The 24,743-nt window shown below is 37.5% G+C and overlaps 15 protein-coding genes across 15 annotated transcripts; 8 read left to right on the forward strand and 7 right to left on the reverse strand.

Moving 5' to 3' along the window:
* Positions 1-67: 67 nt before the first annotated feature.
* Positions 68-1,627, forward strand: PRCAT00006286001 (tyrosine--tRNA ligase; the record flags this gene model as incomplete). The annotated part of the gene is made up of 1 exon (XM_062956426.1): positions 68-1,627. The coding sequence occupies one exon, from the start codon at positions 68-70 to the stop codon at positions 1,625-1,627; it is 1,560 nt and encodes a 519-aa protein (XP_062812930.1).
* A 77-nt stretch (positions 1,628-1,704) lies between these two features.
* On the reverse strand, positions 1,705-2,691 carry PRCAT00006287001 (uncharacterized protein; the record flags this gene model as incomplete). The annotated part of the gene is made up of 1 exon (XM_062956427.1): positions 1,705-2,691. The coding sequence occupies one exon, from the start codon at positions 2,689-2,691 to the stop codon at positions 1,705-1,707; it is 987 nt and encodes a 328-aa protein (XP_062812931.1).
* A 331-nt stretch (positions 2,692-3,022) lies between these two features.
* Positions 3,023-4,126, reverse strand: PRCAT00006288001 (uncharacterized protein; the record flags this gene model as incomplete). The annotated part of the gene is made up of 1 exon (XM_062956428.1): positions 3,023-4,126. The coding sequence occupies one exon, from the start codon at positions 4,124-4,126 to the stop codon at positions 3,023-3,025; it is 1,104 nt and encodes a 367-aa protein (XP_062812932.1).
* Positions 4,127-4,609: 483 nt separating this feature from the next.
* On the forward strand, positions 4,610-5,635 carry RIM9 (Rim9p; the record flags this gene model as incomplete). Its single annotated transcript, XM_062956429.1, has 1 exon — positions 4,610-5,635. One exon carries the CDS (start codon positions 4,610-4,612, stop codon positions 5,633-5,635), a length of 1,026 nt encoding a protein of 341 aa, XP_062812933.1.
* Positions 5,636-5,748: 113 nt separating this feature from the next.
* On the reverse strand, positions 5,749-7,113 carry PRCAT00006290001 (uncharacterized protein; the record flags this gene model as incomplete). Its single annotated transcript, XM_062956430.1, has 1 exon — positions 5,749-7,113. One exon carries the CDS (start codon positions 7,111-7,113, stop codon positions 5,749-5,751), a length of 1,365 nt encoding a protein of 454 aa, XP_062812934.1.
* A 218-nt stretch (positions 7,114-7,331) lies between these two features.
* On the forward strand, positions 7,332-9,029 carry KAR5 (Kar5p; the record flags this gene model as incomplete). The annotated part of the gene is made up of 1 exon (XM_062956431.1): positions 7,332-9,029. The coding sequence occupies one exon, from the start codon at positions 7,332-7,334 to the stop codon at positions 9,027-9,029; it is 1,698 nt and encodes a 565-aa protein (XP_062812935.1).
* A 347-nt stretch (positions 9,030-9,376) lies between these two features.
* On the forward strand, positions 9,377-10,444 carry PRCAT00006292001 (uncharacterized protein; the record flags this gene model as incomplete). The annotated part of the gene is made up of 1 exon (XM_062956433.1): positions 9,377-10,444. One exon carries the CDS (start codon positions 9,377-9,379, stop codon positions 10,442-10,444), a length of 1,068 nt encoding a protein of 355 aa, XP_062812936.1.
* A 6-nt stretch (positions 10,445-10,450) lies between these two features.
* Positions 10,451-12,661, reverse strand: PRCAT00006294001 (uncharacterized protein; the record flags this gene model as incomplete). Its single annotated transcript, XM_062956434.1, is given in 2 exon segments — positions 10,451-12,605; positions 12,624-12,661. The coding sequence occupies 2 exon segments, from the start codon at positions 12,659-12,661 to the stop codon at positions 10,451-10,453; spliced, it is 2,193 nt and encodes a 730-aa protein (XP_062812937.1).
* Positions 12,662-12,825: 164 nt separating this feature from the next.
* CIC1 (Cic1p) lies at positions 12,826-14,004 on the reverse strand (the record flags this gene model as incomplete). Its single annotated transcript, XM_062956435.1, has 1 exon — positions 12,826-14,004. The coding sequence occupies one exon, from the start codon at positions 14,002-14,004 to the stop codon at positions 12,826-12,828; it is 1,179 nt and encodes a 392-aa protein (XP_062812938.1).
* Positions 14,005-14,185: 181 nt separating this feature from the next.
* RCN1 (Rcn1p) lies at positions 14,186-14,905 on the reverse strand (the record flags this gene model as incomplete). The annotated part of the gene is made up of 1 exon (XM_062956436.1): positions 14,186-14,905. The coding sequence occupies one exon, from the start codon at positions 14,903-14,905 to the stop codon at positions 14,186-14,188; it is 720 nt and encodes a 239-aa protein (XP_062812939.1).
* Positions 14,906-15,391: 486 nt separating this feature from the next.
* PRCAT00006297001 (uncharacterized protein) lies at positions 15,392-16,105 on the forward strand (the record flags this gene model as incomplete). The annotated part of the gene is made up of 1 exon (XM_062956437.1): positions 15,392-16,105. The coding sequence occupies one exon, from the start codon at positions 15,392-15,394 to the stop codon at positions 16,103-16,105; it is 714 nt and encodes a 237-aa protein (XP_062812940.1).
* A 244-nt stretch (positions 16,106-16,349) lies between these two features.
* Positions 16,350-17,096, forward strand: GPM1 (phosphoglycerate mutase; the record flags this gene model as incomplete). Its single annotated transcript, XM_062956438.1, has 1 exon — positions 16,350-17,096. One exon carries the CDS (start codon positions 16,350-16,352, stop codon positions 17,094-17,096), a length of 747 nt encoding a protein of 248 aa, XP_062812941.1.
* Positions 17,097-17,810: 714 nt separating this feature from the next.
* Positions 17,811-19,760, reverse strand: PRCAT00006299001 (uncharacterized protein; the record flags this gene model as incomplete). The annotated part of the gene is made up of 1 exon (XM_062956439.1): positions 17,811-19,760. The coding sequence occupies one exon, from the start codon at positions 19,758-19,760 to the stop codon at positions 17,811-17,813; it is 1,950 nt and encodes a 649-aa protein (XP_062812942.1).
* A 1,034-nt stretch (positions 19,761-20,794) lies between these two features.
* Positions 20,795-23,239, forward strand: NSP1 (FG-nucleoporin; the record flags this gene model as incomplete). The annotated part of the gene is made up of 1 exon (XM_062956440.1): positions 20,795-23,239. The coding sequence occupies one exon, from the start codon at positions 20,795-20,797 to the stop codon at positions 23,237-23,239; it is 2,445 nt and encodes an 814-aa protein (XP_062812943.1).
* Positions 23,240-23,814: 575 nt separating this feature from the next.
* Positions 23,815-24,654, forward strand: PRCAT00006301001 (uncharacterized protein; the record flags this gene model as incomplete). Its single annotated transcript, XM_062956441.1, has 1 exon — positions 23,815-24,654. The coding sequence occupies one exon, from the start codon at positions 23,815-23,817 to the stop codon at positions 24,652-24,654; it is 840 nt and encodes a 279-aa protein (XP_062812944.1).
* Between the last annotated feature and the right edge of the window lie 89 nt (positions 24,655-24,743).

Consider the following 24,743-nt stretch of genomic DNA (forward strand, 5'->3'; position numbering starts at 1 on the left):
AATACATTAATTATCTTGAAAATCCCATAATTGATCAGACAAGAACGTCCGAGTTCGACTTCGTAAGATGATTTCCAAATCAGTATTGAAATTGAGCTGTTTCAGGAATTTAAGAGGATCTCTTTTGGCAAATGGACGGTTCTATTCTACTCCTGTAGAAAACACTGAACATGAACAACCGGACACTATTGAAATTGTACCAACAGTATCAGATCTTAGTAAATCTTGCTCTTTTGAGGAAGATGTGAAGGTATCTTTGGTTGGACACTTACAATCTAGGTTTCTTGTGGAATCTATAACTAGTGATGATTTGTTTGCATTAACAGAGCAAGGTTCGACAAAGAAATTTAAACTCTATTGTGGAGCGGACCCTACGGCCAAGTCATTACATCTAGGAAATTTGCTCCCACTTATGGCCTCCCTTCACTTTCATTTACGTGGTCACGATGTGGTAGGATTAGTTGGGGGAGCCACCGGAGCCGTTGGTGATCCTAGTGGCAGAAGCACTGAAAGGACTATGCTTGCCAACGAAGAAAGGGTGGAAAATGTTAAGGAGATAGAGCACCAGATATTGACATTCTTACAGAGAGGAGTTGAGTATGCTAAGTCCAGAAACTTTCCTATAAGAGAGGGAGCAAAAATCACCACTGTCAATAATGCCAAGTGGTGGGAGTCTATCAAAATGCTTGACTTTTTAGCAAAGTATGGGCGTCATATAAGGCTTTCAGCTATGCTTGCTCGTGATTCTATTCAGCTGAGGCTCAATTCCAAGCAAGGTTTAGGGTTTAATGAATTTACATACCAGATATTACAAGCGTATGATTTCTGGCACTTGTTTAAAGAATACGATGTTAACTTACAGATTGGAGGAAATGATCAATGGGGTAATATAACTGCTGGGACTGATTTGATTTCAAGATTGCAACGTCAACCTGGAGAAGGTCAAGCAAAGTCTGAATCTTGCTATGGTATGACAGTTCCACTTTTGACGACACCTACTGGTGAAAAATTTGGGAAATCGGCTGGAAATGCTGTTTTCATTAAAAGCGATCTAACCACTCCATATCAGTTGTATCAATACTTTATTAATGTTCCCGATGAGTTAGTAGGAAAGCTTTTAAAGATATTTACTCTTTTGCCCATGAACGTCATCGATACTAAGATTTTAGCTAAGCACGAAAGTGATCCTGGTAACAGGATTGCCCAGAGGGTATTGGCAAGGGAGGTTGTTGATTTAATTCATGGGGTTGGTGTCGGCGATGAGATGGCCTATATCACTAGCTTTTTGTTTCCTACACCAGATCAACCATTTGACGATAGCATTTCTGCGAGTAAATTGATAAAGAACTTCAGGAGATCAGGTATCCTTGTTAGGATACCTTTTGATGAATTCGAAGACATAGATAATTTGAAAATGAGCTCACTATTGGCAAAGATAATGCATAAATCCAAAACGGAAACAAAGAATTTGATAAAGGCTGGAGGTGTTTATTTGGGCTTGGATAGACATCAGTTCATAGATCCCGAAGATGTTGTTCTCTTTGATAAAGAAAACTATCTCATTGATGACAAGTTATTACTTGTTAGAACCGGTAAGCAGAATTATTATGTGGTAGAGTTCTATTAATTTTATTCAATCTTTTGTACATAGTGAAGTCAAATATATAATAGTATTTTAGATATAAAAGAAACTATTTTTACTTGTCAATAATTCATAAGATCATAATATCTTTGTGAGTTCTTCTTACATGCTTTCATTTCCTCTCCAACACTTTTTTTCTTCAATCTTACTTCAGGCAAATATACTTCATTGATTAAGGTTTCTTTTTCCAGTATTAAGTCATTTAAAGTGCAATTTTTGGAGCTTTCCGTTCCTTGAAGTAAAGCCTTTGATAGTTGCATTTGCTTTAGATAGTCCAACACCGTCAATTCTAAAACATAATTGCTTTCTTCCATACATAGAGCTCGATAACACTCCAGACCCGTCTCATAAACCCACCCCCAACTGTTGTACCAGTCTGAGAGTATATCTTTGTCCTCTTCTTTTCCTCCCAAAGATTCTTTATCATAATCTGAACTAATACGGTCACCGCTTAAGATGATTTGTCTCATTTCTTCAAACGTAAAGAATTCATAAGTCTCATTCAAGGTTTCTTGTCTAGTCTTTATTCTTACCAGAGAGTGGCTGTCTTCAAAGTTTTTCCGCCGAAAATTTATAGGAGGATAGCTTCTATCGTTACTAAGAACCATCAAGAAGAATTCCCGTTTAATTTGGTTAGCAATTGACCCGAAGCTGACAAAGAAAGTTGGTCCAACCTGATATCTTATTAAATCAGGTATCAACTGTCCTCTTTTTTTAAGTTCGTAAGCAATCTTAATCCAATGGTACTTTTCAACCTCTTGTGACTTGTTATATAAAAATGGGAGCTTTTGAAGCACTAGAAGCATAAATTGTGCTTGTTTTTCGTGTGTTTCTCTTTTTAATCTGACATTAAGTCTTCTTTGCGCATACCGCTTTATCATCGCTCTAAGCAGTTTATAGGTTATTCCGGCAGCTGTTTTCGCCAGACTTTGTATACTTCCCATTAAGCTTTGGCTACCGTGGTATTGAAGGGATGTAGCATGCTCTTCAGGGATAATTGAGTTCACATGCGGTTGCAACTTATCTCGATAGCGTAATATTGCAGCCATTTTCGCATCAATTTAATAAAATATACCTTTCTTTGAACAAATAATGATAAAAGTACTACCACTAATCCAGACAGGTTGAAAACATATATAACGTTATTTAAGCTCTTGAAAAGATTATGTTATTTACAGGTAGATTTTAAGAGTATTTCCTTATTTTATTTTCTTTATATGAAGTTTGATATGCTACCTAATGAGACTTATATATTCTGGAGTTTGACATAACAATTTTCATATGAATACTTAATTAATCGAGCTTTATGACGTCAAATTGATATCTCAAGCAGATTAACAAATGGCAGAGATAAATAAAAGAGCATAATAGAATTAGTCACTAGATTTTGGATTCGACAGTGTGAACGGCCTCGATTACCTTTGGAAAAATGGCTTTATTGGCTGCGATGACACCTTTGGATTCCAAGTATCTTCCTTTTCCGAAATCTAACTCATTACCAAAGATGTCACCGACTTGGCCACCACTTTCGTGGACTAGGATATCACCTGCAGCATGATCCCATATCTTTTCTCTATATGATTCACTAACCGGAAGACGTAGGTAAATGTCAGCTTGACCCTTGGCCAAAACGCAGTATTTCACTTGTGAATCCAAGTTAATGGTTTGCATATCTACCGTCTCTGGGTTGAAACCAAGTTCTTTTTTGATTAGAGATTGTGTAGAGTGGGAAGAATGACCCTTCTCAACACCCTCGACAACTTTCAAGGCATCTGGAGAAGTCTCCTGGTTCATTTTGATACGCTTCTGACCAGACAAGGGAGTAAATCCACTTTCGATAAATAAAGGAGTATAGTAGGATCCAACACCTTTAATAGCTGTAAACAAACCACCCCTTGGTCCATGTTGTTCCTCATTCGATATAATCTCCTCTGGTAAATTTGGACATCCGATGACACCCATAACTACCTTACCATCCACAATCAACGCCAAGCATACAGCAAATTGGTCTCCTCTCAAGAATCCTTTTGTACCATCAATTGGATCTAATGCCCAAACTCTACCTTTTGGCCCTCCCTTGGATTGTCCAGCGTCGATGCTTTTATATATCGTCTCTAACAGATCAAGGTCTCCAACTTCTTTGTCGAACAGAGCCGTTTGCTTCTGTACATCTTCAATAATTTTTAAGATATTAGCACTCAAAGCTTTTCCTTCTTCATTATCTTCCTTTAAGGCATGTGCATCCTCTTCTCCTACAATCTCATCGTCAGGGAAATTATACTTGATAGCATTGTTAATTATGGCTTGGGCTGCGTAGTCACCGACAGTGACTGGTGACTTGTCGTCCTTTGTAAGTGTTCCAGAGGCTCTAGTAGTAGCTATAGTGTCACTTAGCTTTTTCACCAACACTGATGCTCTTCTCACAGCTAAACTAGCTACCTTAAGCTCCCTCTGATACGGATGATTCTCTAAACCATAAGACATCCTCGCAACAAAATTCCTTGTAAAAGCCTGCTTATCAACTTCACACTTTCGAGCTAACTTAGAAGCTCGGTAAATTAATCGAAGATACAATATGTAAAAGACTATGAAGAGTAGTTTGCTTCTTTTGATATTTGAAAAATCGACGTCAGATGAGCACCAACAAAATTTCGGTCGACTTTTTATCAACGAAAACAAAATAACTGGCAAAACCCTTGAAGCTAAGGTTATATAGATGACTTAAGGAACCAATTGTATCATCGACTGTACCTGTTGAGTAATATCCGTGATTCAATTCCTTTCCTTCTAAGATCCATATAAACCCCTCTAAGTTGTTGGTGTTGAGGATGTTAATTTTTAACAAAGGTGTTCTTAAACCTCTCTTAAAAGATATAACCTCTCTTAAAAATCATCAAATATCAAGACACTATAGCTACTCTTGGCAAAGAATAAAAGTTAATGTACAACAGCAAATGATATAAAACAATGGCTAACAAAGGGCTAACAGTGATAGCCATTTTGAGTGCCTGCTGCTTTATAATAGAGCTTTTGCCCGTTATATCGGTACCAATTACTTCTATGGATTCTCCAAGATTGTACTTATGTAATTACCGAAACGTTACTTTTGGTGTATTTGGAGTATGTGATGAAAAGACCCACCAATGTACGAAGCCTAAAATAGGATACATACAGTCGAGCGACCATTTTTTGCAAGATGAAGAAGACTACGATGGGATAAGGTTACCTTCAACTGCAGTTAGTTCCATTTCTAAACTATTGGTAGTTCATGTCGTTGCAGTTGCAGTAACTGGTTTACTAATGATAACGATTTTCGTTTTATTGGGATTTCTTTATTTGCATCGTGAGGGCGTATTTGATTTCAGGAAGGGCTCAAAGAAACCTGAGGAGGTTAATGAAATGACATCTGTTTCAGAGACCTCTATCAGAAGCCATGTCCTGACGAAGCAAGTTGACGAGAAGGATTGGGATGTTACTCCTGTGTTGCAGCTAATGCTTTTTTTCTCCTTAATATCATTTTTGCTGACACTCTTGGCTTTCTTAGCAGATCTTCTCCTCTTTATACCTGAATTGAGCTACCTAGGATGGCTTCAGTTGATACCGATAATACTACATGCAATAGTTATCATGATTCTTTGCTTCATAAAGAGATCGATCTCATCAAGAAGATATTTGGAAGTGGATCAAAACTATGAAATGGATGACATGAGAAGAATAAAGAACGTTCCAACGTGGGATGATTCGGCAAGCGACGATGGATTTTACGTTTACACCAATGGATTTTACAGCACTTACGATAACACTGACCACGAAGTAGTCAGTAATGATTTTGATATCCGAGGACGGAGCATTGGCAGGCGAAATAATCAGAGCGGTGATGAAGAAGAACAAGAGATGCATAGTGAAAATGAACATACTAATGATAACGAGCACACTAATAATAATGAAAGTGATTTCAACCAGACAATTAACGTCAATGAGCATGATACATGATCGAAGATATAAGCAAGGTAATCAGGAAGTAAAGTATTGTTATTAAAAAGCAACTCTATTTATAGACTATAATACAAGTAATTTAATGCATGCTAGAAGAACTTAACATTTCTTCAAAGGTCAATTTCCACCAGAACCTTATTTTCTACAACCAATTTTCGAAGAAGCTGGGCTGATTGTATCCTTTTTCTCATGTCTGAATCATCGGAAGTATTCTGAATAGAGGTCAATTTCTCTAATATGTTACGTGAGAATTTCTCCAACAATTGCTTATTCGCCAGGTTCCGTTCGGCTAATCGAATCAATTGGTCCAAATCCATATCATTTTCAACTGAGTAATTCAATAGAATTCTGAATGCTGTGTCACTCAAAGGACCATGGAAAAGTGCCAGTTTAAGGTTACTTAAATCCCTTAAAATGATGTCCTTCAGTATCGAACCTCCATTTTCTCCTTCGTAAGACAATAAAAATGTATCTATAGTGTCAGTTGAAGGACATACCCTATGGGTATTTATGAGTATTGATAAAATATCCTTTGCCAAGGAGACATTTGTAGGTGCTAACAACCTAGCAACCTTATCTAAACTTGTGGGATCGAGCTCTTTAAATAATGTAGGGAATGTAATGACGGCCACCTTCAAGAATTCGTCGAAAGACGAAAGATCCAACTTCGAGCCTTGCAAACTATTTATGGCCACGCTGACAAAATCTTTTAAACCTTCGAGAGAATAATAGTCGACATTTCTTTTAAGGAATGTCAAAAAAACATCTAGCTGTTCTGGAGAACTGAAGTCTTCTCTATGACTGATTAAGTACGAAGAAATGTTTTCAAAAGTAACCACTGGCTCCAATTCAGACAGTACAATTTCTCCAAGTACCTTCCTTTTGTTACTTTCCAAAGTATTAAACTTTCGATATACCTCTTCTAAATCCCTCTCTTCCACTATTTTGCTCATATCCTTTAATTCGTCTTCAAGTATGCTGGCTACATTCACGTTCATAAATTGAAACGATTCATCCCGTTGCGGCAAGTCAGATAACTCAAAGATTTCTTCAGAAAATGCTTTCATCCACAGGTTCGTCATGGTAGTAAACTGCAAATATACAGAACAAGGCTCTTTTGAAGCATCTTTAGGTACCATTTTACATCTTTTACCAAAAGCTGGGGAATCTTTTGCTAGAGAAGTAATGAAGATATCATTGAAGCGAGGACTGAAATATAAATCCGCTACTGATTCTGGACCCATTACCTCTTTATGATACTTTGCTATGTTAGAAAAATCGGGTTTCTTTGGAATAGCTGCAGCATTTTCTTCTGATGTAAGTTTTTCACCATCAAATTGATATCTTTGTTCATTTGGTAAGAACATATTAGTAGTTTTAAAGTCATTATTTCTCGAAAGACTTCTTGAGAAAATCTTGGAGCACCTAGTCAACTTCATCAGCATATGTCTTTCTACTCTCACGGCTCCATTCATCCCTCTTATCTCTATTGAGGCTACTTGACCGTTAAAAATAAAAAATTTCAGTTTTGAAAAATTCCTCCATATAAAGCCTTGACCTTTCCATGTTTTAAATATGTTTTAAAGTCAAAAGTCAGACTAGGACGAATGAATCGCGACTATATAAGCTCCAAATGCTCAGTATGTAAGAGAATTAATAGAAATGAAGTATATGACGAATTTTTTGTGAGAAAATGGTGCCAATGAAGCGATATTTTGCTATATTGATTTACTTAATGGGTGCAATAGTAGCTACTGAGGTCGAGGGTGATATCAAAGGTGAGGATCAACCGATGGAGATTATGACCACAGAGGGCACAGAGGGCAAAGAGGTGAGATGGCACCGTGAAATTGAAAATCTTTCGTCCAGAAATCTCGACTCAGAATGCACGAAGAATGCTCTTGAGCAGCTATTGTCAAAGTGTTCCTTAGAAGGTTTGGAGTCCATAAACCCAAGGATGAGGAAAGAAGTAGCAATTAAGCTTTCCAAATGCGAATTTGATAATTCTAGGGTGCTTTACCCTGAGGAGTGTTGGAGGCTCAGGGAGCCGGACGATTACGACAGATGTCTATCGCAGTTAAAGAAGTCGCCGCAGTATTGGACAACATTCAGTGGAAACTATAGAGAGATCAACAAGATATGCCATGAAGAGGCGCTTCCGTATCAAAAAGATCAAATTATTGGGTTATATTCTAATGTCACGAAGGTCGTTAGCAAGATATTGGTTGACTTGAAGAATTCTGCTTCACACTCAGAGGCATCTCAAGAAAAGCTAAGGAACCAGTTTGAGGAACTTATTAACAAGATATTGGACATATCGGCTCAGCATGACGAGCAGAAAGAGAAAATGAAACAGGAGTTCAAAACTTATAACGAAGATTTCAATGTGTTGGTACTGAATAGTCTAGTAATATTAGATGGATTCTCCACATCATTTGATGAAAACTTGTTCGAAGCTACCAATCATGTGAGCTATTTAACTAATCAGATACGAAACCTTATGGAAGCATACAATGAGGTTGGACCGTCTGAAAAGATGCATGAAATGCAAGACATGATGATGAACGATTTCCTGGTGCTTTCAACGGAAACGAAAAGACTTGTAAGAAATATATTATCTGATATTGAATCGACCAACTTCCTTACCTCTGAGCATCATAATGCAATGAATGAAATGTTCAGAGATAATCGAGTGCTATCGAATTCCATCAGCAATATACTTGTCAATACTGATAGCCAAATAAAATCACAGAATGCAATGATGCGTTCGGAGTTCGAATTTTCCATATCCCATTTCTCAGATTTCCTTGACGAGCAAATAAACGGTGCCTTGTCTGTAACTACGGGTAGATTAGAGGAACTAATATCTAGTTCAATGGATCACTTGGACTCGAAGATCAACCTAACAGAACAAAAACTAGATACAATGAACAATGATATTGAAAAGTTTTCGGGCAGACTCAACAATCTAACGATATTCATTTACGATGCTTTGTCTCTGATAACAGAAAATAGCCTTTTTTGTGCCGTAAGTGATGGCTTTAGCATAATTTCGACGGGTCTAGGTTCTTTGGGTTCTTTCATAGGAGGAATTGGAATAAGATTATTCAAATTTGGTATCTATATTTTTTTAATCTCCTTAGGTATTTTCTGGGTAATGCCATTCACTTTATCTAAAGATTCATCGAAGAGAAGCGTAAGTAAAAACATTCAACTGTGGTCTGTGGTTTATACGTTAGCTCGATATTTAAGGAACATGGCCATTATCCTTTCGATACTTTCAGGTGCACTAGCTGCAATTCTAGTATCCCGTACTATGAGAACTATAAGGCTCTATGTGGAAAACGTTCAAACATCTCAAGTAGACTCAAAGTCTTTTAATTATATCTAATATAATTAAATATCTCTCATGAATATACCACTTTTATACCAATTTTCACTCAAAAAAAACTACCAACAAACTAAAATGACATACTTCTATTATAAAAAACAGCTTATTAACTATTAGATGCTCAATCAACGTCTCTAACTTAAAGTATCATCTCAATATCTACCATGGCAATATCTCTTAAGTAAATATCGCTTCGTAAAATTTTTGCAATCGGGGCACGATCTCTTATCGAATCCGATAAGCTCGGTATCAAATAGTCAGGCAACTTAGGCACAAAAGGAAATAAACTCGTTTGCTCCATTATATAGAAGAAACCAAACTAATGAAGGAGAGTATATGACAATAATATGATTACTGGTAGGTTCAGAATGTTCTATATTATCCAGATTTTGATATTTTTGCTTATGACGAAAAGAGCAAGCTGTGATCATCAGGAACAAGTTGTAATTGGAATAAACCCATCTCCAGAGCCAAAAGCAATAGATAAACAAATATACAGCAACTTGTTCACATATGCTCATTTGATAGACATATCCTATTGCATCTCGAAGTTGGGGGGTATTGAGGAGCCGTTTAAATGTGATTTGAGCTGTGAAGAGTCGTTTCCGAACATGACATTGATTTACCAATGGTTCTACGATGACTCAGTTTGTGGGTATATTGCTACTACGGAGTCAAATATCTTCAATTATACCGATAAATTGTCGGAGGAAAAGAAGAAGAAGAAGACAATTGTTGTCTCGCTAAGGGGAACTCGTTCTCTTTTCGATACTCTAGCTGATATGAAGGTTGAGATGACAGACTATGCTAACTTAAGGTATAATCTTCCCTGTTGTAAGGGATGTAAGGTACACAAAGGGTTCTACGATAATTTTCTTCATACACTTTCTAACATTCATTCTATACTTGAGGAAGAACTAAAGGAAGACAACTATGAAATTGTCTTTTTGGGACACTCCTTGGGAGGATCAGTGGCACTCTTTCTAGCATTGCACTATTTAGATCTTGGATATGATAAGTTTACGCTAGTAACTATGGGTCAGCCTTTGTTAGGAAACAAAAAGTTTGTGGACTGGGCTGATCAAGCATTGGGTAGTAAGAAGGAACTTAAGCATGATTCATTTGATAGGAAGTTCATAAGAGTTATTCATAAAAAGGACTTAATAACTACAATCCCTGCGAATGATAAGATACTCAATTCTTATTACCAATTCAATAATCAGGTTTATTTAAACTGTTCAGCAGCAACGACTGACCCATTACCAGACCAAGTGATCGATTGTTTCACCGGTGATAATTCGAAGTGCATCAAAAAAGACTTTTCCAACGTCTTTGACAATATGTATGGTCAGTACTACGAGAGCCATAATACATATTTCCGAAAATTAGGGTTATGTGGTTTGAAAATTAAATAGTTCGTATTATATACTTTTGGCATCAGTCCTACTAAAGCCAAATCTTGGTTGAATGTCATAATCATCATCGTCATCATCGTCATCGTCATCATTATCTTGATCATCATGCTTGTTAGTCACCTTACTTCTATTAGTATTTTGACCTATTGTGGTTGATCTATCTAACGATGCAGGCATTTCTTGAGATTCATCTTCAGGAATAAATAAACCGTTTTCAGAGTTTTCAGTTTGGCTGCCATCGAAAGAAGCAGTGTTACTCCTAATTTTGGACTCTTTTAGCCCCCTAACTTCGTCCATTTCACCTCTGAAATCGTTCTCTAGTCTTTCCTCTACACCAGTTATGCGGTTCATTGGATGTGAAAATGAATCATAGTTGTTTTCAAAATATGAAGGCTTGAGTTGAACATATTCTTTAGGTGCTCTATTATCTTTAGTTTGTTTCTTGAATCTTTTGAAGTTTTTTCTTCCTTGTCCATAATCTTTCGTGGCAGTTTTTGGAGCATGTCGTAGCCTCATTGGTACAATTTCAACTACAGTCAAATCTTTTAAATCGTTGACTAGTAGAGATTTTCCATCGTCAGTTCCTAGCTGATCGCTCATATTCTGAGTTGCTATCTTTTTCGCTTCTTTGATAGCATCAACAAAAGTTGTCGTCGTATTTTTCAAAGTTTTCTGTCTCTTAATATCATGCCGATTATCTTCAGCGTTTTGTCGCTTTTCATTTTCGTTGAACTCTTTCTGATGGAGATCTCCAGCCAGTCGGTGGGATTCCACGTGTCTGCCAACGGTGGTGTCAGAGGATCCTAGAGCTTCCTGTGAAATGTTCAGCTCTGGGTTATGAGATTCTACTGTTTGATCATTAGCAGCAGGCTTCTCATTTGGCTTCTCACTTGGTTTTTCACCTGGTTTTTCGCTTGGTTCCTCGCTTGTTTCTTCGATTCGTTCTGCATTGTTTTGTGTTGGCTGTGGACTAGAAAAATCAAGAAGATCCATCTTATTAATTTTCTCGTACTTTCTTCTCTTTCTCCTTTGGTAGTCATGGAATACGAAACTGAAAGTTTCAATCTTGCTCCTCGAGCAGTCCACAAGGCTATGAAATAAAATGCTTTCCTCAACAAGTTGTGAGCCCATCAGTGACAAACATGCGTCCATGGAAACATTGAATTTGTCATTTCCTTTGTCATCTGGGTCAGTCTTAAGGAGAATGAATCTTTTTTGAGCAAATCGACTTTCAAGTATCTCCTTTAGCTTTTCATTTTCTATAGCCCCATCTCTGAAGATGTCCGATTTCTTGAACATAAAGGTAGTCCCCGAAGCAGCTTCGATCCAAGAATAATCACCATTGAGATGCTTATCAAAGGACACTACAACCACACCTTCAAATAATTTGCATCGCATCACGTTGGGAACCAAATATATATTGTTCAGCTCATACTTCGACATTGGAAGAAAACGTCGAGGATCTAGATGCACAAACCAATCATCAACATTCTTTATGTTTTCTCTAATATAACTTAGCCAACTTTCATTGAGAATAGGAATTGCTCTCAGTATTGACATTTTAAGAGCTTCGGTAGGCGCATCTGTTGAAGTGCAGTAATGTGTAGCAATAAGCGGATCTTTGGTAATCCTCACATCTATGCCACTATTTTGAATTTCTTTCAAGTCATTGACTAAGGTATCGGATGATTTCAGCCCCTTATTAGAGGCACCATCTCCAGAATAGGCAAGTACATTAAAATCGTGCCAACTAATGCTCCAAGTAATATTTGATTCCACTGCCCTACTATCATCAGTAGAGTCCTTGTAGCTTGTCTTTGGCACTTCAATTTTGATATTTGAGAAAGAAGTAAGGTCTTTCTTTATGTTAGAAGTACTTTTTTTGCTTAAACGATAAACTTCTCCATTGACAATCGTCTTCGCTCTTGACTTGAATTCTATTTGTAACGGTGTAATTTTAGAGCTATTGTCAACCTTCGTATCGCCAATTGACCCTATCACGATCGAGAACTGATGTCTTGAGGATGCCTGACTTCTCAAAATGAAGTCGTTGTCGTCTGCTCTGCCAAAGTTATACGTATGGTTTGATTCTAAAGATGTAACTATAAAACTGTTAGCACTACTGAAAGATATAATTTCTTTCACATAATCCAAGATGATCCTTGTAAATTGAATTTACTTACCAAGATCATCTTCCTCAGACTGGATAATCCACATTCTACCGTTCAACAATCACCACTTAATGAAAGATTTCGATTATCAAGTATTGTAAGATATCTTGTCCTGTATGTAACCTAGTACTACAATTACTTCGAAAGAAGTGATGAAAGTGGCTCTAAATGTACATGTGATTCAAGGGATGATACATAGGTGAGGAAAATTTACTTACGCTTATGGACTTTGTTCTTGACCAGAGATTTCTTACGCCCATCATGTTGCTTTTTTAATTTTTTTCCAATGAGTTTTGATACTTCATCGGGGTCACCTATTTCTAACAATTCTTGCTCAAATCTTGTCAAATTGACACCATTGGTCTTTGTTTTACTATCTTCATGCTCTTTCGTGATATCAGATGCCTCATCATATAATTTATCAGTGTAAAAAAGTGGCAACGATGGAGAAGCGATTGTTTTTACCATAATGCTTTTGATAGCACCGATATCGAATGCAGACAAGATATTGTTCAAATTGGCAATTAGCATATTTTCATTGTTTGAAGTTTTACCAAACCTGACTGAGATATTTGTTCCCATTGGAGGGAGGTAGTAGGTGCTATGCAAACATTTTTCTATTTGATTTTTTATCGTGGTTACAGATAATTCCTTGGAGTTTGTAGAACATGTCCTTATAGGCAAAGGGCCCTTGCTTCCCTTTTTACCATAAAAAATCTTCCCCAAGATCGTTGGCATCATTGACAATAATGCATCATCAACGACGAAAAGATCGTAGCTCGAATAGAGTTCCCTTCGTTTCTCGAAGTTTTTGAACTCAGTCTTTATCTGTGACAATGTATATATTTTAGATAAAGTTGGAATTTTGGCATCCTCTATACTCTCCAACAGTTCTTCGGTAGTCACAAGCTGATCTCTGACAATCAAGCAAGTGTTCACGTTGGAAAGATCATAAAGCGGCATAGTCAACTTGATCACTTTTGGTTTGAACTCAGGCTTTGAAGAACAAAACTTTTTAGTGTTAATCTGCAATAAGAGATCTCTTAAATCGTCATTTTCTTCATCAAGCAACAAGGAAGACTGATTGGAATTTTCACTTTCCTTATTGACAAATTTTGCAAGTTCAGATATAGCTTTGGCAATGACCTTCTCAGGAATGACCGATGACAGTTTCTCATTGACTGCCTCTTTGTCAGCTAATTCATTAGCCTTCTTTAGCTTCGAGGAATCTTTCGTCTTTTTATTGGTCTCTTTCTTTTTCTTCTTGACTTGCAGCGCCTTTACTGAAGGTGATGCGGAGGGAGATTCACCTCTTGCACCAACCTTTTTGACTTTGTCCGATAAAGGTGTCCTGGGTGATATTTGTGCTCTAGCTCTTGTCTTGACCATGTTATTTGAATGCACTGATATCCTTAGGCTTGCTTATAAAGAAGACACCCTACTAAGAATCTCTTGGGCTCATCTCTCCCATCTCAAAAAAATTTTATAAACCCAAGAGTACTGCATATTAACGTTCTGAAGAGATAGAGTACCTTTAACATTCAAGACTTTATAAGTGCCTTAAAGGAAATCAAGATTGCTCTGAATCTGCGGGTGGCATAGAGGTCTTACCTAAGGTCCTACTAGGCTGATTTTTTGCAATTTCTGGTGACTCATTTTGAGCAGAATCAAGGACAATCGCTGGCACCCCGTTATCTATATCTTTAAATAGAACTGCTGGCTCGTACTTTGCTGGAGAGTCTGCTTTACTTTCTTCTTGGTCCGAAGATCCTGGATAGACTTTCTTGACGTCCGAGCTCTCAAAACCCCCAAACCTTTCCCACAATAAATGGGAAATATCTTCGGGCGAATGAATAGTCTGCTGATTTGGCCCTTCTTCTACTTTATCCCAGAGATCCCATTCAGCTGGAGGAGAAAGGGGAGGTGATATAAGGAAACGCTTGGATGCAATCTCTGCTGGTAGCTCAAGATAGTCTTTTTCTTGTTGTAAGTCCTTATCCCATACTTCTCTATTCAATCTTGTGTATTGGTTACCTTTCAAACTGTATGAAATTCTGATATTATGCCACTGTGGAGACTGTGCAATATACTCCGCTATTTCTGTGGCAGTTATACTCGTTTCACAGATTATTATTATTCTTTGTAGTCTCTCTAAAGCAACTAGCTCTATCAAGTGCTTTTTATGTGACAAGAAATTTACCAATAAGCTGGGATCCTTGAGGACTTCCTCAGGTACATTCGTAAGAATAAGGGTGTTAGTTGGGGATCTACTGCTCGATTTGGATACCATTCTTTTAATTGAATCCCCTTATGAAGCTAATTTATCAACCTTAGTTTCTACAACGAATATTTAAAGGACACATCTTACACGTGAAAACATCGAGTGCTACAAGTGGACCCCTACAACTACTACATATTAGCTTAGTGATATTTCCCTTCTACTGTCAGAAAGAAAGCTCTCCAACGTTGAATATTCTAAGCTATTTGCTTTATTTGATTTTCAGTTGTTCTCTTTCAAATTAAATGATTCAAAGATCAGTCTCTTAAAGGTGATTTCCAGGCCTTTGAGCTTACAAGAAAGCTAAATAATACCAGGAGCTGCGTTCATCGGAGCATCTCTACAGTCGTAAATAGGGGCTTATCGCAGCCTTAGTTCCATTATAGCCTACAGCCTTTCATTACTACGAGGCTCTTCGAAATATCATTATATTAATGTAGTCATCGCGGCAACTGACATATCGTGATGCAAAAAATTACACACTCTTTAATTGATACAATGTCTTGTGAACACGAACATCACCATGGGCCTAGTGGTGGCCATGGACACGATCATGGCGATGATGGGCGTGTTCCTCCCGTTCCAACCAGTGTGGCACAATCTTTGCACGGTAAAATCGATCTTCCCCACGTAACTGCGTTGAATGTGGAAAACCCTCCAGACGAGGTGCTGAAAATCTTTAGGAATTCGTCACAGAGGTACGAATTGAAACCTGTAATCAAGTCGGACTCTGATGAGCAGGTGATCTTTCACATTCCTTTCATAAACAGTTCTGTTAAATTGCATTCATTGGTGCTTCGTACAAATGGATCCAAATACTGTCCAAAGACAATTAAATTGTTTAAAAACGACAGAACAGTTGATTTTGACAACGCAGAGTCCAAGGTAGCTACATTCACGATATCACATCCTCAAGTTGGGGTTCTATATGACAACGACGACGACGAATTGCCAGATACGATAGAGCAAGATTCGGATTTCGTTGAACATCATCTCCCACGACATAAGTTTACAGGGGTTCAGCATCTAACCTTATTTGTGGAATCTGTTCACGGGGAAGAAGACCAGAGTCGCTTCCATTACATTGATTTAAGAGGCGAATTCACCGAGCTTACAAAAGATCCTGTTATTGCCATCTACGAGCTGGCCGCAAACCCTGCTGACCATAAAAATGTTTTACAGGAATCTGTTAATTTTTCAGTAGGAAATTAAACTTTCTTGATAGTACAGATATGTTTAACAAGAGCAATTGATCTTAGTTCTCTTACTTTTTGCACTTTCATGTTCATTGCTAAGAAACCTCACATGAGAGCACAATACTGTGGCCTGTAGATTTCCGAGAGTGTGCACCTGAGGCTCGATTCAATGATCTCCGGGTCTTTTGAAGCCTTTTTCTTCAATTGAACGAAGTATAGTAACCTAATATACAAAGTAAACATCAAGAACGATATCAAAGATGCCAAAGTTAATTTTAGTTAGACATGGACAATCCGAATGGAATGAAAAAAACTTGTTCACAGGATGGGTTGATTGCCGTTTATCTGAAGCTGGAAGGAAGGAAGCACATAGAGCCGGAGAATTATTGAAGGAAGCTAACTTAGTGGCAGACGTTTTATATACGTCTAAATTATCAAGAGCTATCCAGACTGCTAACATTGCTTTGGATGCAGCAGATCAATTGTATGTTCCTGTCAAGAGATCATGGAGATTGAACGAGAGACACTATGGAGCCTTGCAAGGTAAGGATAAGGCACAAACATTGGAGCAATTTGGTAAGGAGAAGTTCCAAATTTGGAGGAGATCTTACGATGTTCCACCTCCAGAAATTCATGACCATTCTGAATTCTCCCAGGTTGGTGACATCAGATACTCTGACATTGACCCAGCCGTATTGCCTAAGACCGAGTCTTTGAAATTGGTTATTGATAGGTTATTACCATACTGGCAAGATGAAATTGCTGGAGATTTGTTGTCAGGTAAGGTTGTATTGGTCGCTGCCCATGGTAACTCCTTGAGAGGCTTGGTCAAGCACTTAGATAACATATCTGATGATGAAATTGCCGGCTTAAATATTCCCACTGGTATCCCATTAGTTTATGAATTAGACAATGAATTGAAGCCAACCAAGCCAGCTTACTATTTGGACCCAGAAGCAGCAGCAGCAGGTGCAGCAGCTGTCGCTGCTCAAGGTCAAAAGAAGTAAACGAAAAGTTTGCTCAATTAGGCTTTAGTACTCTTTTTTTCTATGGTTTCTTTTCCTTAAATATGAAATGTTAGAACATCTAAGTAGATAAAGCCTTAGTAATATTGCAATATTCTGTACTACTCTGTCATGGTCTTATTGTAGGTAGAGATGTTGTACTGACCGTCCAGATACACCAGAGTGTATATAATCTATGCCTATCGTAGAACATGACCTGATGTGCTATTCTTTGGCACATAGTATGGCCATCGTTGTACCTATTTAGCTTTGATATCTCAAGTAGGGTCCTATATTTAATATAATTAACTCCATTCCTCTGTAAAGAATAACAAAGAGACAGGATCGTTGAAGAGAACATGAATATATGCATTACAATTAGTAGCTGTAAAATTAGATCTAAGTTGATAATAGTAATACAAAAGATTTGTGAAGGTTAGAGAGAATTTTATGAAAAAGTCAAAGGGCTGTAGTTGTGGGTTATGAGATGGATAAAATGCATAAAGAGTGAGTTATATGTTTGTTTAAGCCAAAGTCTTGTGTATTTATATTATCTCACTTTTAAATCCCGAATCTGAACAAAGGAAGAAAAGAATTTAAACATGGTACAGTAGATAGCTTTATCGTAGTAAATATTACCACGATTCCTTCAACTCGTGTAGACTTACATACTTGAATTTTTTTATCGTATTGTGAGACGAAGTTGTTCATTTTGCACTAGCTATATCCTTTTGAGCTAAAATCCTCTTTTGTAGTTCTTGTATCGTGCGACTTCAAGCTCATCTCATCAAAAACAACTTCATCAGAGGAATTGTTATCGCTTTCATTATTGCTACCATTATCAACATTTTCAGAAAGTATACTGTCTTCACCATAATGATTGATTTGATTACAATTTTTTATATTTTCACTATCCCCATGTAACCCAAATATGTAGTGAAGGGAGATCAAGTCATTCTTTTTTAGCTCTTCATTATTTGTGCAATCAGATAGTCCGAAGTCTATCAAGGAAATTTCACCAGAGAGGGAAACATGGATGTTGGCCGGCCGAACATCATTGTGCGAAATTCCTAACAGATGGAGCTCCTCGAGCCTTGATTTGATAACCTTAAATACAATATCCATATCCCAGTCTTCTATCGCTACTTTTTTCCCTAGAGATTCAAATATATGCATTGGGTGATCTGGAAGACCATTCCAATAACCAGAAATAAGGAGCTTTGGAAAATTGGAAGCGTACCGTGATTTCGCAAGTTTTTCATTGATTGCAAGTTCATTCAAGAACATGTCATAATAACTCCTTCTATCGGGGGAATCAAAACACGTTAAGTCATTTTCTTCCCATAATTGACTAGAGTAATAGTACAATTTGACAAACACCTCGTATGGAAGTTTCAAATTAGGATACAACTTCTCGGTATCGCATATAATTCGACAATATGTGTTGCCATGAATTTCATCAAAGTCTTCACTAACGGAGTTTTCTTTAATTGAGCCCAACTTGCCTGCAAATTCGTTGGAAGATAATTTCCCTGATGACCCGCTAGTAGATCTAGGAAGCACGCTCTGGAAAGGATCCTGTCCCTCTGTTTTCTTGGCTAAATCTAGACGTTCTAGTAACCTTTTCTTCGTATCGAGCGCGTCAGCAGTATTCTTATAGAAAAATCCCGCTATTGCGGATCTTAAAGTAATACCTTGTGCAACAGTTTCTGGGTTATCAATCGCATAGTAGTCTATAATCATTTTGTCATCCACAATTTCGAACTCAAAGAACCCTGAGAATGTTTGGTGATCTGAGATAAAAAACCTGTCGGTACCACAGAGGAAAGCTTGATAAAGGTATTTTCTTAAAACTAAAGCAAACAAAACCTTGGGACTCCACTCCCTGTTTTGAAAAAGCGGCCGGTACTTCAACCGTCTCAGCCGTCTCAGCCGTTTAGTATCCAATGGATTTTGCTTGAGGTGTTCTACCGCTACTTTCAATTCTTCAAATCCTTGTGCTAAACTATAATTACCTTTTTTGTAATCACCTATAGCAAAACAAGTTTCTGTACTTTGCAAATCTCGAAAGGATCCCTTCTTCATGATATGGGCTATATCTGGCTTCACCACTCTTCTTCTGTCCAATGGTGGTCTAATAATCGAGGGTTTGCCAAAATAGCTGCTTAAACCACATATATCACGATAAAGTAGCTTGATTGTACTCGCTAATTGTTCATTAAAATACTCTTGGATGTCCCCTTCAACCTGGTTCGCATCACCGAATGGATAAGCATAGGCAGAGGCTAGAAGTGGAATTTCAATGTTCGATCTTTTAAGAGCAGCATCAAGTGGAGCAAGGTATCTTTCTTTGAATCCATCACTACTTATCTCTCTAAATTCAGCCGTTGTCAATGCGTCGGTTACATAGACAAGAAGAGACATAAGGGGCATAATTTCTACTGAAATTGATGCATCACCTTTAGGCACTAGACTCCCTGAAGAGCTTTCTTGTTCACCGTGATCATCTCGAATCCTTAATAAGTGAGTATCCAAAAAAACTCTGGTATTTTGTTCATTGTTTTGGACCCTGGCATATAATTCAGCATTAATCCTGACACATCGGCTATTTGGATCATCTATAGTGATAGATTCACTTTCTTCACCAGAGAAGTACATGCATGGCATAATACCTAGTTATGAAATGGCTGTCTTATCGATCATATTTTACTTATCGATTTGTGTTCCGTTACTTTTTGCACGTGATATAACTAGTGGAGATGATTTTAGAAGTATCACAATAGTTATATGCTGAAACAACGAGAGCGTTTTGGTGACTCATTGCAAGAACTATACATGGCTATCATTTCCTTGTCCTAATTTTACATATTTCATGATTCTTAGTTCTTTTGATGTTCTCACTCTATTGACAAAATATTATTTAAAGTTAGCTGAGGAGTTTCCTGTAGCTGTCAATATGGTATTAGATGAAAGTGTGACAAGTCAATGCTGGCATCAGTAGCTCATCCGCTCGCTCCTCTAAAACAAAGATTTTCTTACGAAGTCCATTTACCCCTGCGATATATAATCCTTAATGCTTGAGTAACTCAATCAGTCTAATATGAGATATACAGTGTCCTTTTCCATATTTGAAGAAGAAACTTGCGATTGGTGAACTCTAATTGTACATTTCTCAGATACTTGTAAAAATCTTGAACTGATTTCACAACAACAAAAAACGATTTCGGGGGAAAAATTACTCTTAGTCAGATTCTTTTATAGACATCTCGAATTCCCAGTTAATAGGGAGTTCTAAATAGTTGTTTTAATTAGTAATTATTATGTCAGTTTTAAATATTCACTTAATGTAATGATTGCATACATCAGTACAACCATAATTAAAATGTTTATGATTGAGTATATATCAGTTCTAAATGTTGTATTGTTAGAGTCTAAGTTTCATACTTTGACTGTTATATAACGTTATAATTTGACCTAGTTAGACTCTTCAGATCCCATTCGAAGTAACATCGCGTCCTGCGTTTCTTAATAATTTCGTTACACAAAATCGTCCATAGTGTCTAGAAAATCAAAATGTAATTATTAAAATGAGATAGACACTAAGCTATATAAGCAGAGATTGAACTATCAGGATCATCGATTAATCGCATAAGTCAACTAATCACATTAGTGTCAAGTGGTCAAAAGATTACTGAAGTATAATGTCTTTCCAATTTTCTGGAAAAACTGGTGACGGTGGTCAACAAGATGATTCCAAAAAGCCGTTTTCCTTTACCTCAAACAATTCAAACAACAACGCGGGGCTTAATAGTGGATTTGGGGGTCAATCAAGTTCAGAGCCTAATAAAGGGAGTTTCTCAGGATTTGGGTCTACAGGACCTTCTTCAGGCGGATCGTTATTTGGGAATCAGAATTCTGATGCAAACAAGCAAGAAAATAAACCGTTGTTTGGTGGAACAACCTCACAATCAGGAGGTCTTTTTAATAGTCTGACTTCAGGTTCATTATTTGGTGGTTCATCTGCTGCGACAGGTAATTCTGAGTCTAACAGAGATAGCAAGCCTTCCCTCTTTGGTGGAAATAACTCGAATAATAGTCAGCAAAGTAACTCTACTTTTTCCTTTGGAAAACCTGCTGGTGGTGCTTCTGGCACCACTGACCAGAATAAACCACTTTTCGGGGGTTTTGGCGGTAGCTCAAGTAATACTGGTTTCTCGACATCAGGTGGTGCATCGTCGGAGAAAAAAGAGTCCACTCCCGCATTCAGCTTCAGTGCTTCCAATGATAAGAAGGAAGAAAAGAAGCCTGGCTTCTCTTTTGGCGCAGCCAATACTAAGGACCAAGGTTCCGCTTCTACTTTCGGCGCGAATACTGACAAAAAGGATAACAAGCCCAGTTTCTCATTTGGTAGCTCTTCCGTAAATAGCAGTGACGCAAAGCCAGCCTTTTCACTTAGTTCAACTAGCGACAAGCAAAATAAGGCCCCCAAAGTATCCTTTGGTGGTGTAAGTGAAAAGAAGGAAGAAAAACCAGCATTTTCGTTTGGTTCTTCTGAAAAGAAGGATGAAACGCCAGCGCTTTCCTTTGGTTCTTCAACCGAGAAAAAGGACGAAAAACCGGCGTTTTCGTTTGGTGGACCAAGTGACAAGAAAGATGATAAACCTTCACTTTTCGGCAAACAAGATGACAAAAAAGAGAGCAAAGCTCCAACCTTCAGTTTTGGAGGAACCGCAGACAAGAAAGAAGAAAGTAAGCCAGCATTTGCATTGAATGGAGGAGGTGATAGCAATCAATTCTCATTTGGAAAACCAAGTGAAAACACGGCCAGCAAATCATCTCCTTTGTTTGGGGGACTAAATAAAACTCCTTCGGCTCCCGAGAAAAAAGAGTCTACACAATCAACTGGTGGACTATTTGGAAATAATTCTGAAGAAAAGAAGAAAGATTCTAATCAAGGACCTACAGGTGGATTATTTGGAAATAAGACGCAGGACAAACCAAGTATGAATAATGGGGGCTTGTTTGGAAAGGCCTCCGACAGTCCTTCTAATAATAATACCTCTAGTTCTTTATTTGGCGGAAAATCAGATGACAAGAAGGATACAGGCAGTTCGTTCTCATTTGGGGGAAGCTCGACTGTTGGATCAATAGATACTAAGAGCAGTGAACCAAAGTCGGGGGGCTTCAGCCTTGGTACCAAAGCCCCAGAGGAGACAAAGGACTCTAAATCTGGCACAGCTGGCGGATTCTCGTTCGGTTCCAATAAAGATTCGTCATCATCTGGGTTTACATTTGGAGGATCTAAGGATGATGGAAAGAAAGAGGAATCATCCACAGGAAAATCGACTTTTGGCTTTGGCAACGCTTCTAATACAAACACGATTTCAAGCACGGCTACGAATGTTAAAAATGGGGATGAAAACAGTTCGAGTGCTACTACAACAACCACTAAGCAAGAGCCGTTATTGAAACCAACGAAAATTGAGCCGAAAGTCATATCTATTGACAATCAGACGATGGATGACTTGATCATGAAGTGGTCAAAGCAATTAACAACAACTTCCAATATATTTGATTCCTACACATCTAAAGTAAGGCAATGGGATCAGCAGCTTGTTTCTAGCGGTGAAGAGATTGCTAGCTTGAATCAAGACACATTGGAAGCAGAAGCATTACAAGTTAAGATCGACCAGCATTTACTTTTTGTGGAAAATCAACAAGAAGAATTGGACAAAGTTCTTGACAATTATGAACAGCAAGCAGATATTCTCCTCAGTAATATTGAGTTGAACACACAAAGCGAGTCTAGTGCTTTGCAAAGCTTTTCTCAATCTGGTAATGCTAACGGTGGATTAAGCGTTACAGACAAATTACGTGAGAAAGCATACCACAACGCAGAACTCTTAGACGAACGTCTTGATAATATGGGTGATAACTTGTCCACACTTATAAATGAAATAAATTCAGTTAGCGATCTGTTCAATAAGAAACTTATACATGAATTAGCACCATCGAAGGATTCTTCTTCCGAAAACTCAATCGAAGAAATTGTCAAAGTCTTGAATCTTCATTTGGAAAATTTGAGATATATTGAAAAATCAGAAGATCAATTAAAAGCCAAGCTTTCCAAACTCAACAGAACTTAATGTGTATATTTCTTGTTTAATATCCGATAGCAACGGTGAGAAAGCTTTAATTACATATCTACAAATTTATGTTGAAAACTATATAAGTTGCACCTTACTATCTTAATAGCCGTGTGTCGTATGATACATATGTGTTTAAACATAGTACTTTATGAATTAACAAATCCAGTGGTTTTTAAGGATATCATTCTTACGGTACCATTGTCTCTAACTTGTTCAGTATCACTTTCATCAAATCATTAGACTTATATCTTAAATGTACGTATTAATTTTGGTGTAATTCTTTTGGGCTCTTTAAGTTCGCATATGAAAGTTGTAGATACTTTTTGGTCTCAACCCCACAACAAACCTTCTTTCCTAAGATTACTTTAAATTTATATAACCGGTGCTGTTGATAACTTCTGAAGTGAGCAGGTAGAAATCTAAGGTTTAATTTAAACTTAAAGACATAATTATAGGAGCTACTGTCGTCATAATAAACGATATCTTTCGAGTTCTTTTCATCTAGTCAATTCAACTAGATTTCGATAATTAACTACCAAATTACATCAAATCGTTGATATATTCGATACGAAATGGCTCCACCAGTTTTTGAGCTCATCAAGTTGGTCTTCAATCCCGATGTTTCTAAGAAATTGATTTTACAGATTGCTTATCAGCAGATATCAGCGATCGGAGTTTGGAAGGTTTTGGCATTTCTTTTGAGCTCATCTATCGTTGGTATTTCCTCGATCATAAAGATACCGCAAATAAAACGTATTGTTAAACAGAACAATTTGGAAGCCAAGGTCAAGGTTGTCGAAGGATTGTCCTTAAAATCAATTAATCTTGAACTCTTGACTCAATTAATTCATTGGAGTTATAATGCAAGAAACAAAAATATGTTTATCACTTATGGTGAGAGTATACTACTTGGAATACAGAACTTAGTGATTGAGTTTTTGATTCATTATTACCGCTTAAAGGCAGAGTTAGAGGAGGAAGACTTGTTGTCTGATAAGCAAAGGCAGAACAAGCTACTTAAAGGATTAGTCAAACCATTGCTAATCAATCTTGCCACTCTTATCACAGTATTGAAACTATTACCCGATGACACGCTTTCTGTATTACAAATCTTGAATATTCCTCTAGGAATAGTATCGAAAGTACCTCAAATACTCAGAAATCACGAGCTTAGATCCACTAAACACCTTTCTCCAATACCAATAGTTGCTAACACTCTAGGATCAGCGATCAGAATATTTACAACGATTCAAATGAAAGGAGGTACGCTTCTTTTAGTGGGCTATTCTAGCTCGTTCCTTTTGAATGCTGTTCTAGCTGGCCAATGCTACTTCTACAGCAAAGATGAGCCAAAAGAGGGAGAAAACAACAGCAAAAAGGGCGAGAGGTATGAAAAGGACGAAAAAGTATGAGCTTAGTCAATTCTCATTTCTCTCTTTGTATAGAATACCTATCGAAATAATTTAATGTTTGTTCTATCATTCTCTCTCTCTCTCTATAT

Source organism: Priceomyces carsonii (genome assembly GCF_900007245.1).
Source record: "Priceomyces carsonii strain CBS4050 genome assembly, scaffold: Debaryomyces_carsonii_scaffold_7, whole genome shotgun sequence".
Lineage (NCBI taxonomy): Eukaryota > Fungi > Ascomycota > Pichiomycetes > Serinales > Debaryomycetaceae > Priceomyces > Priceomyces carsonii.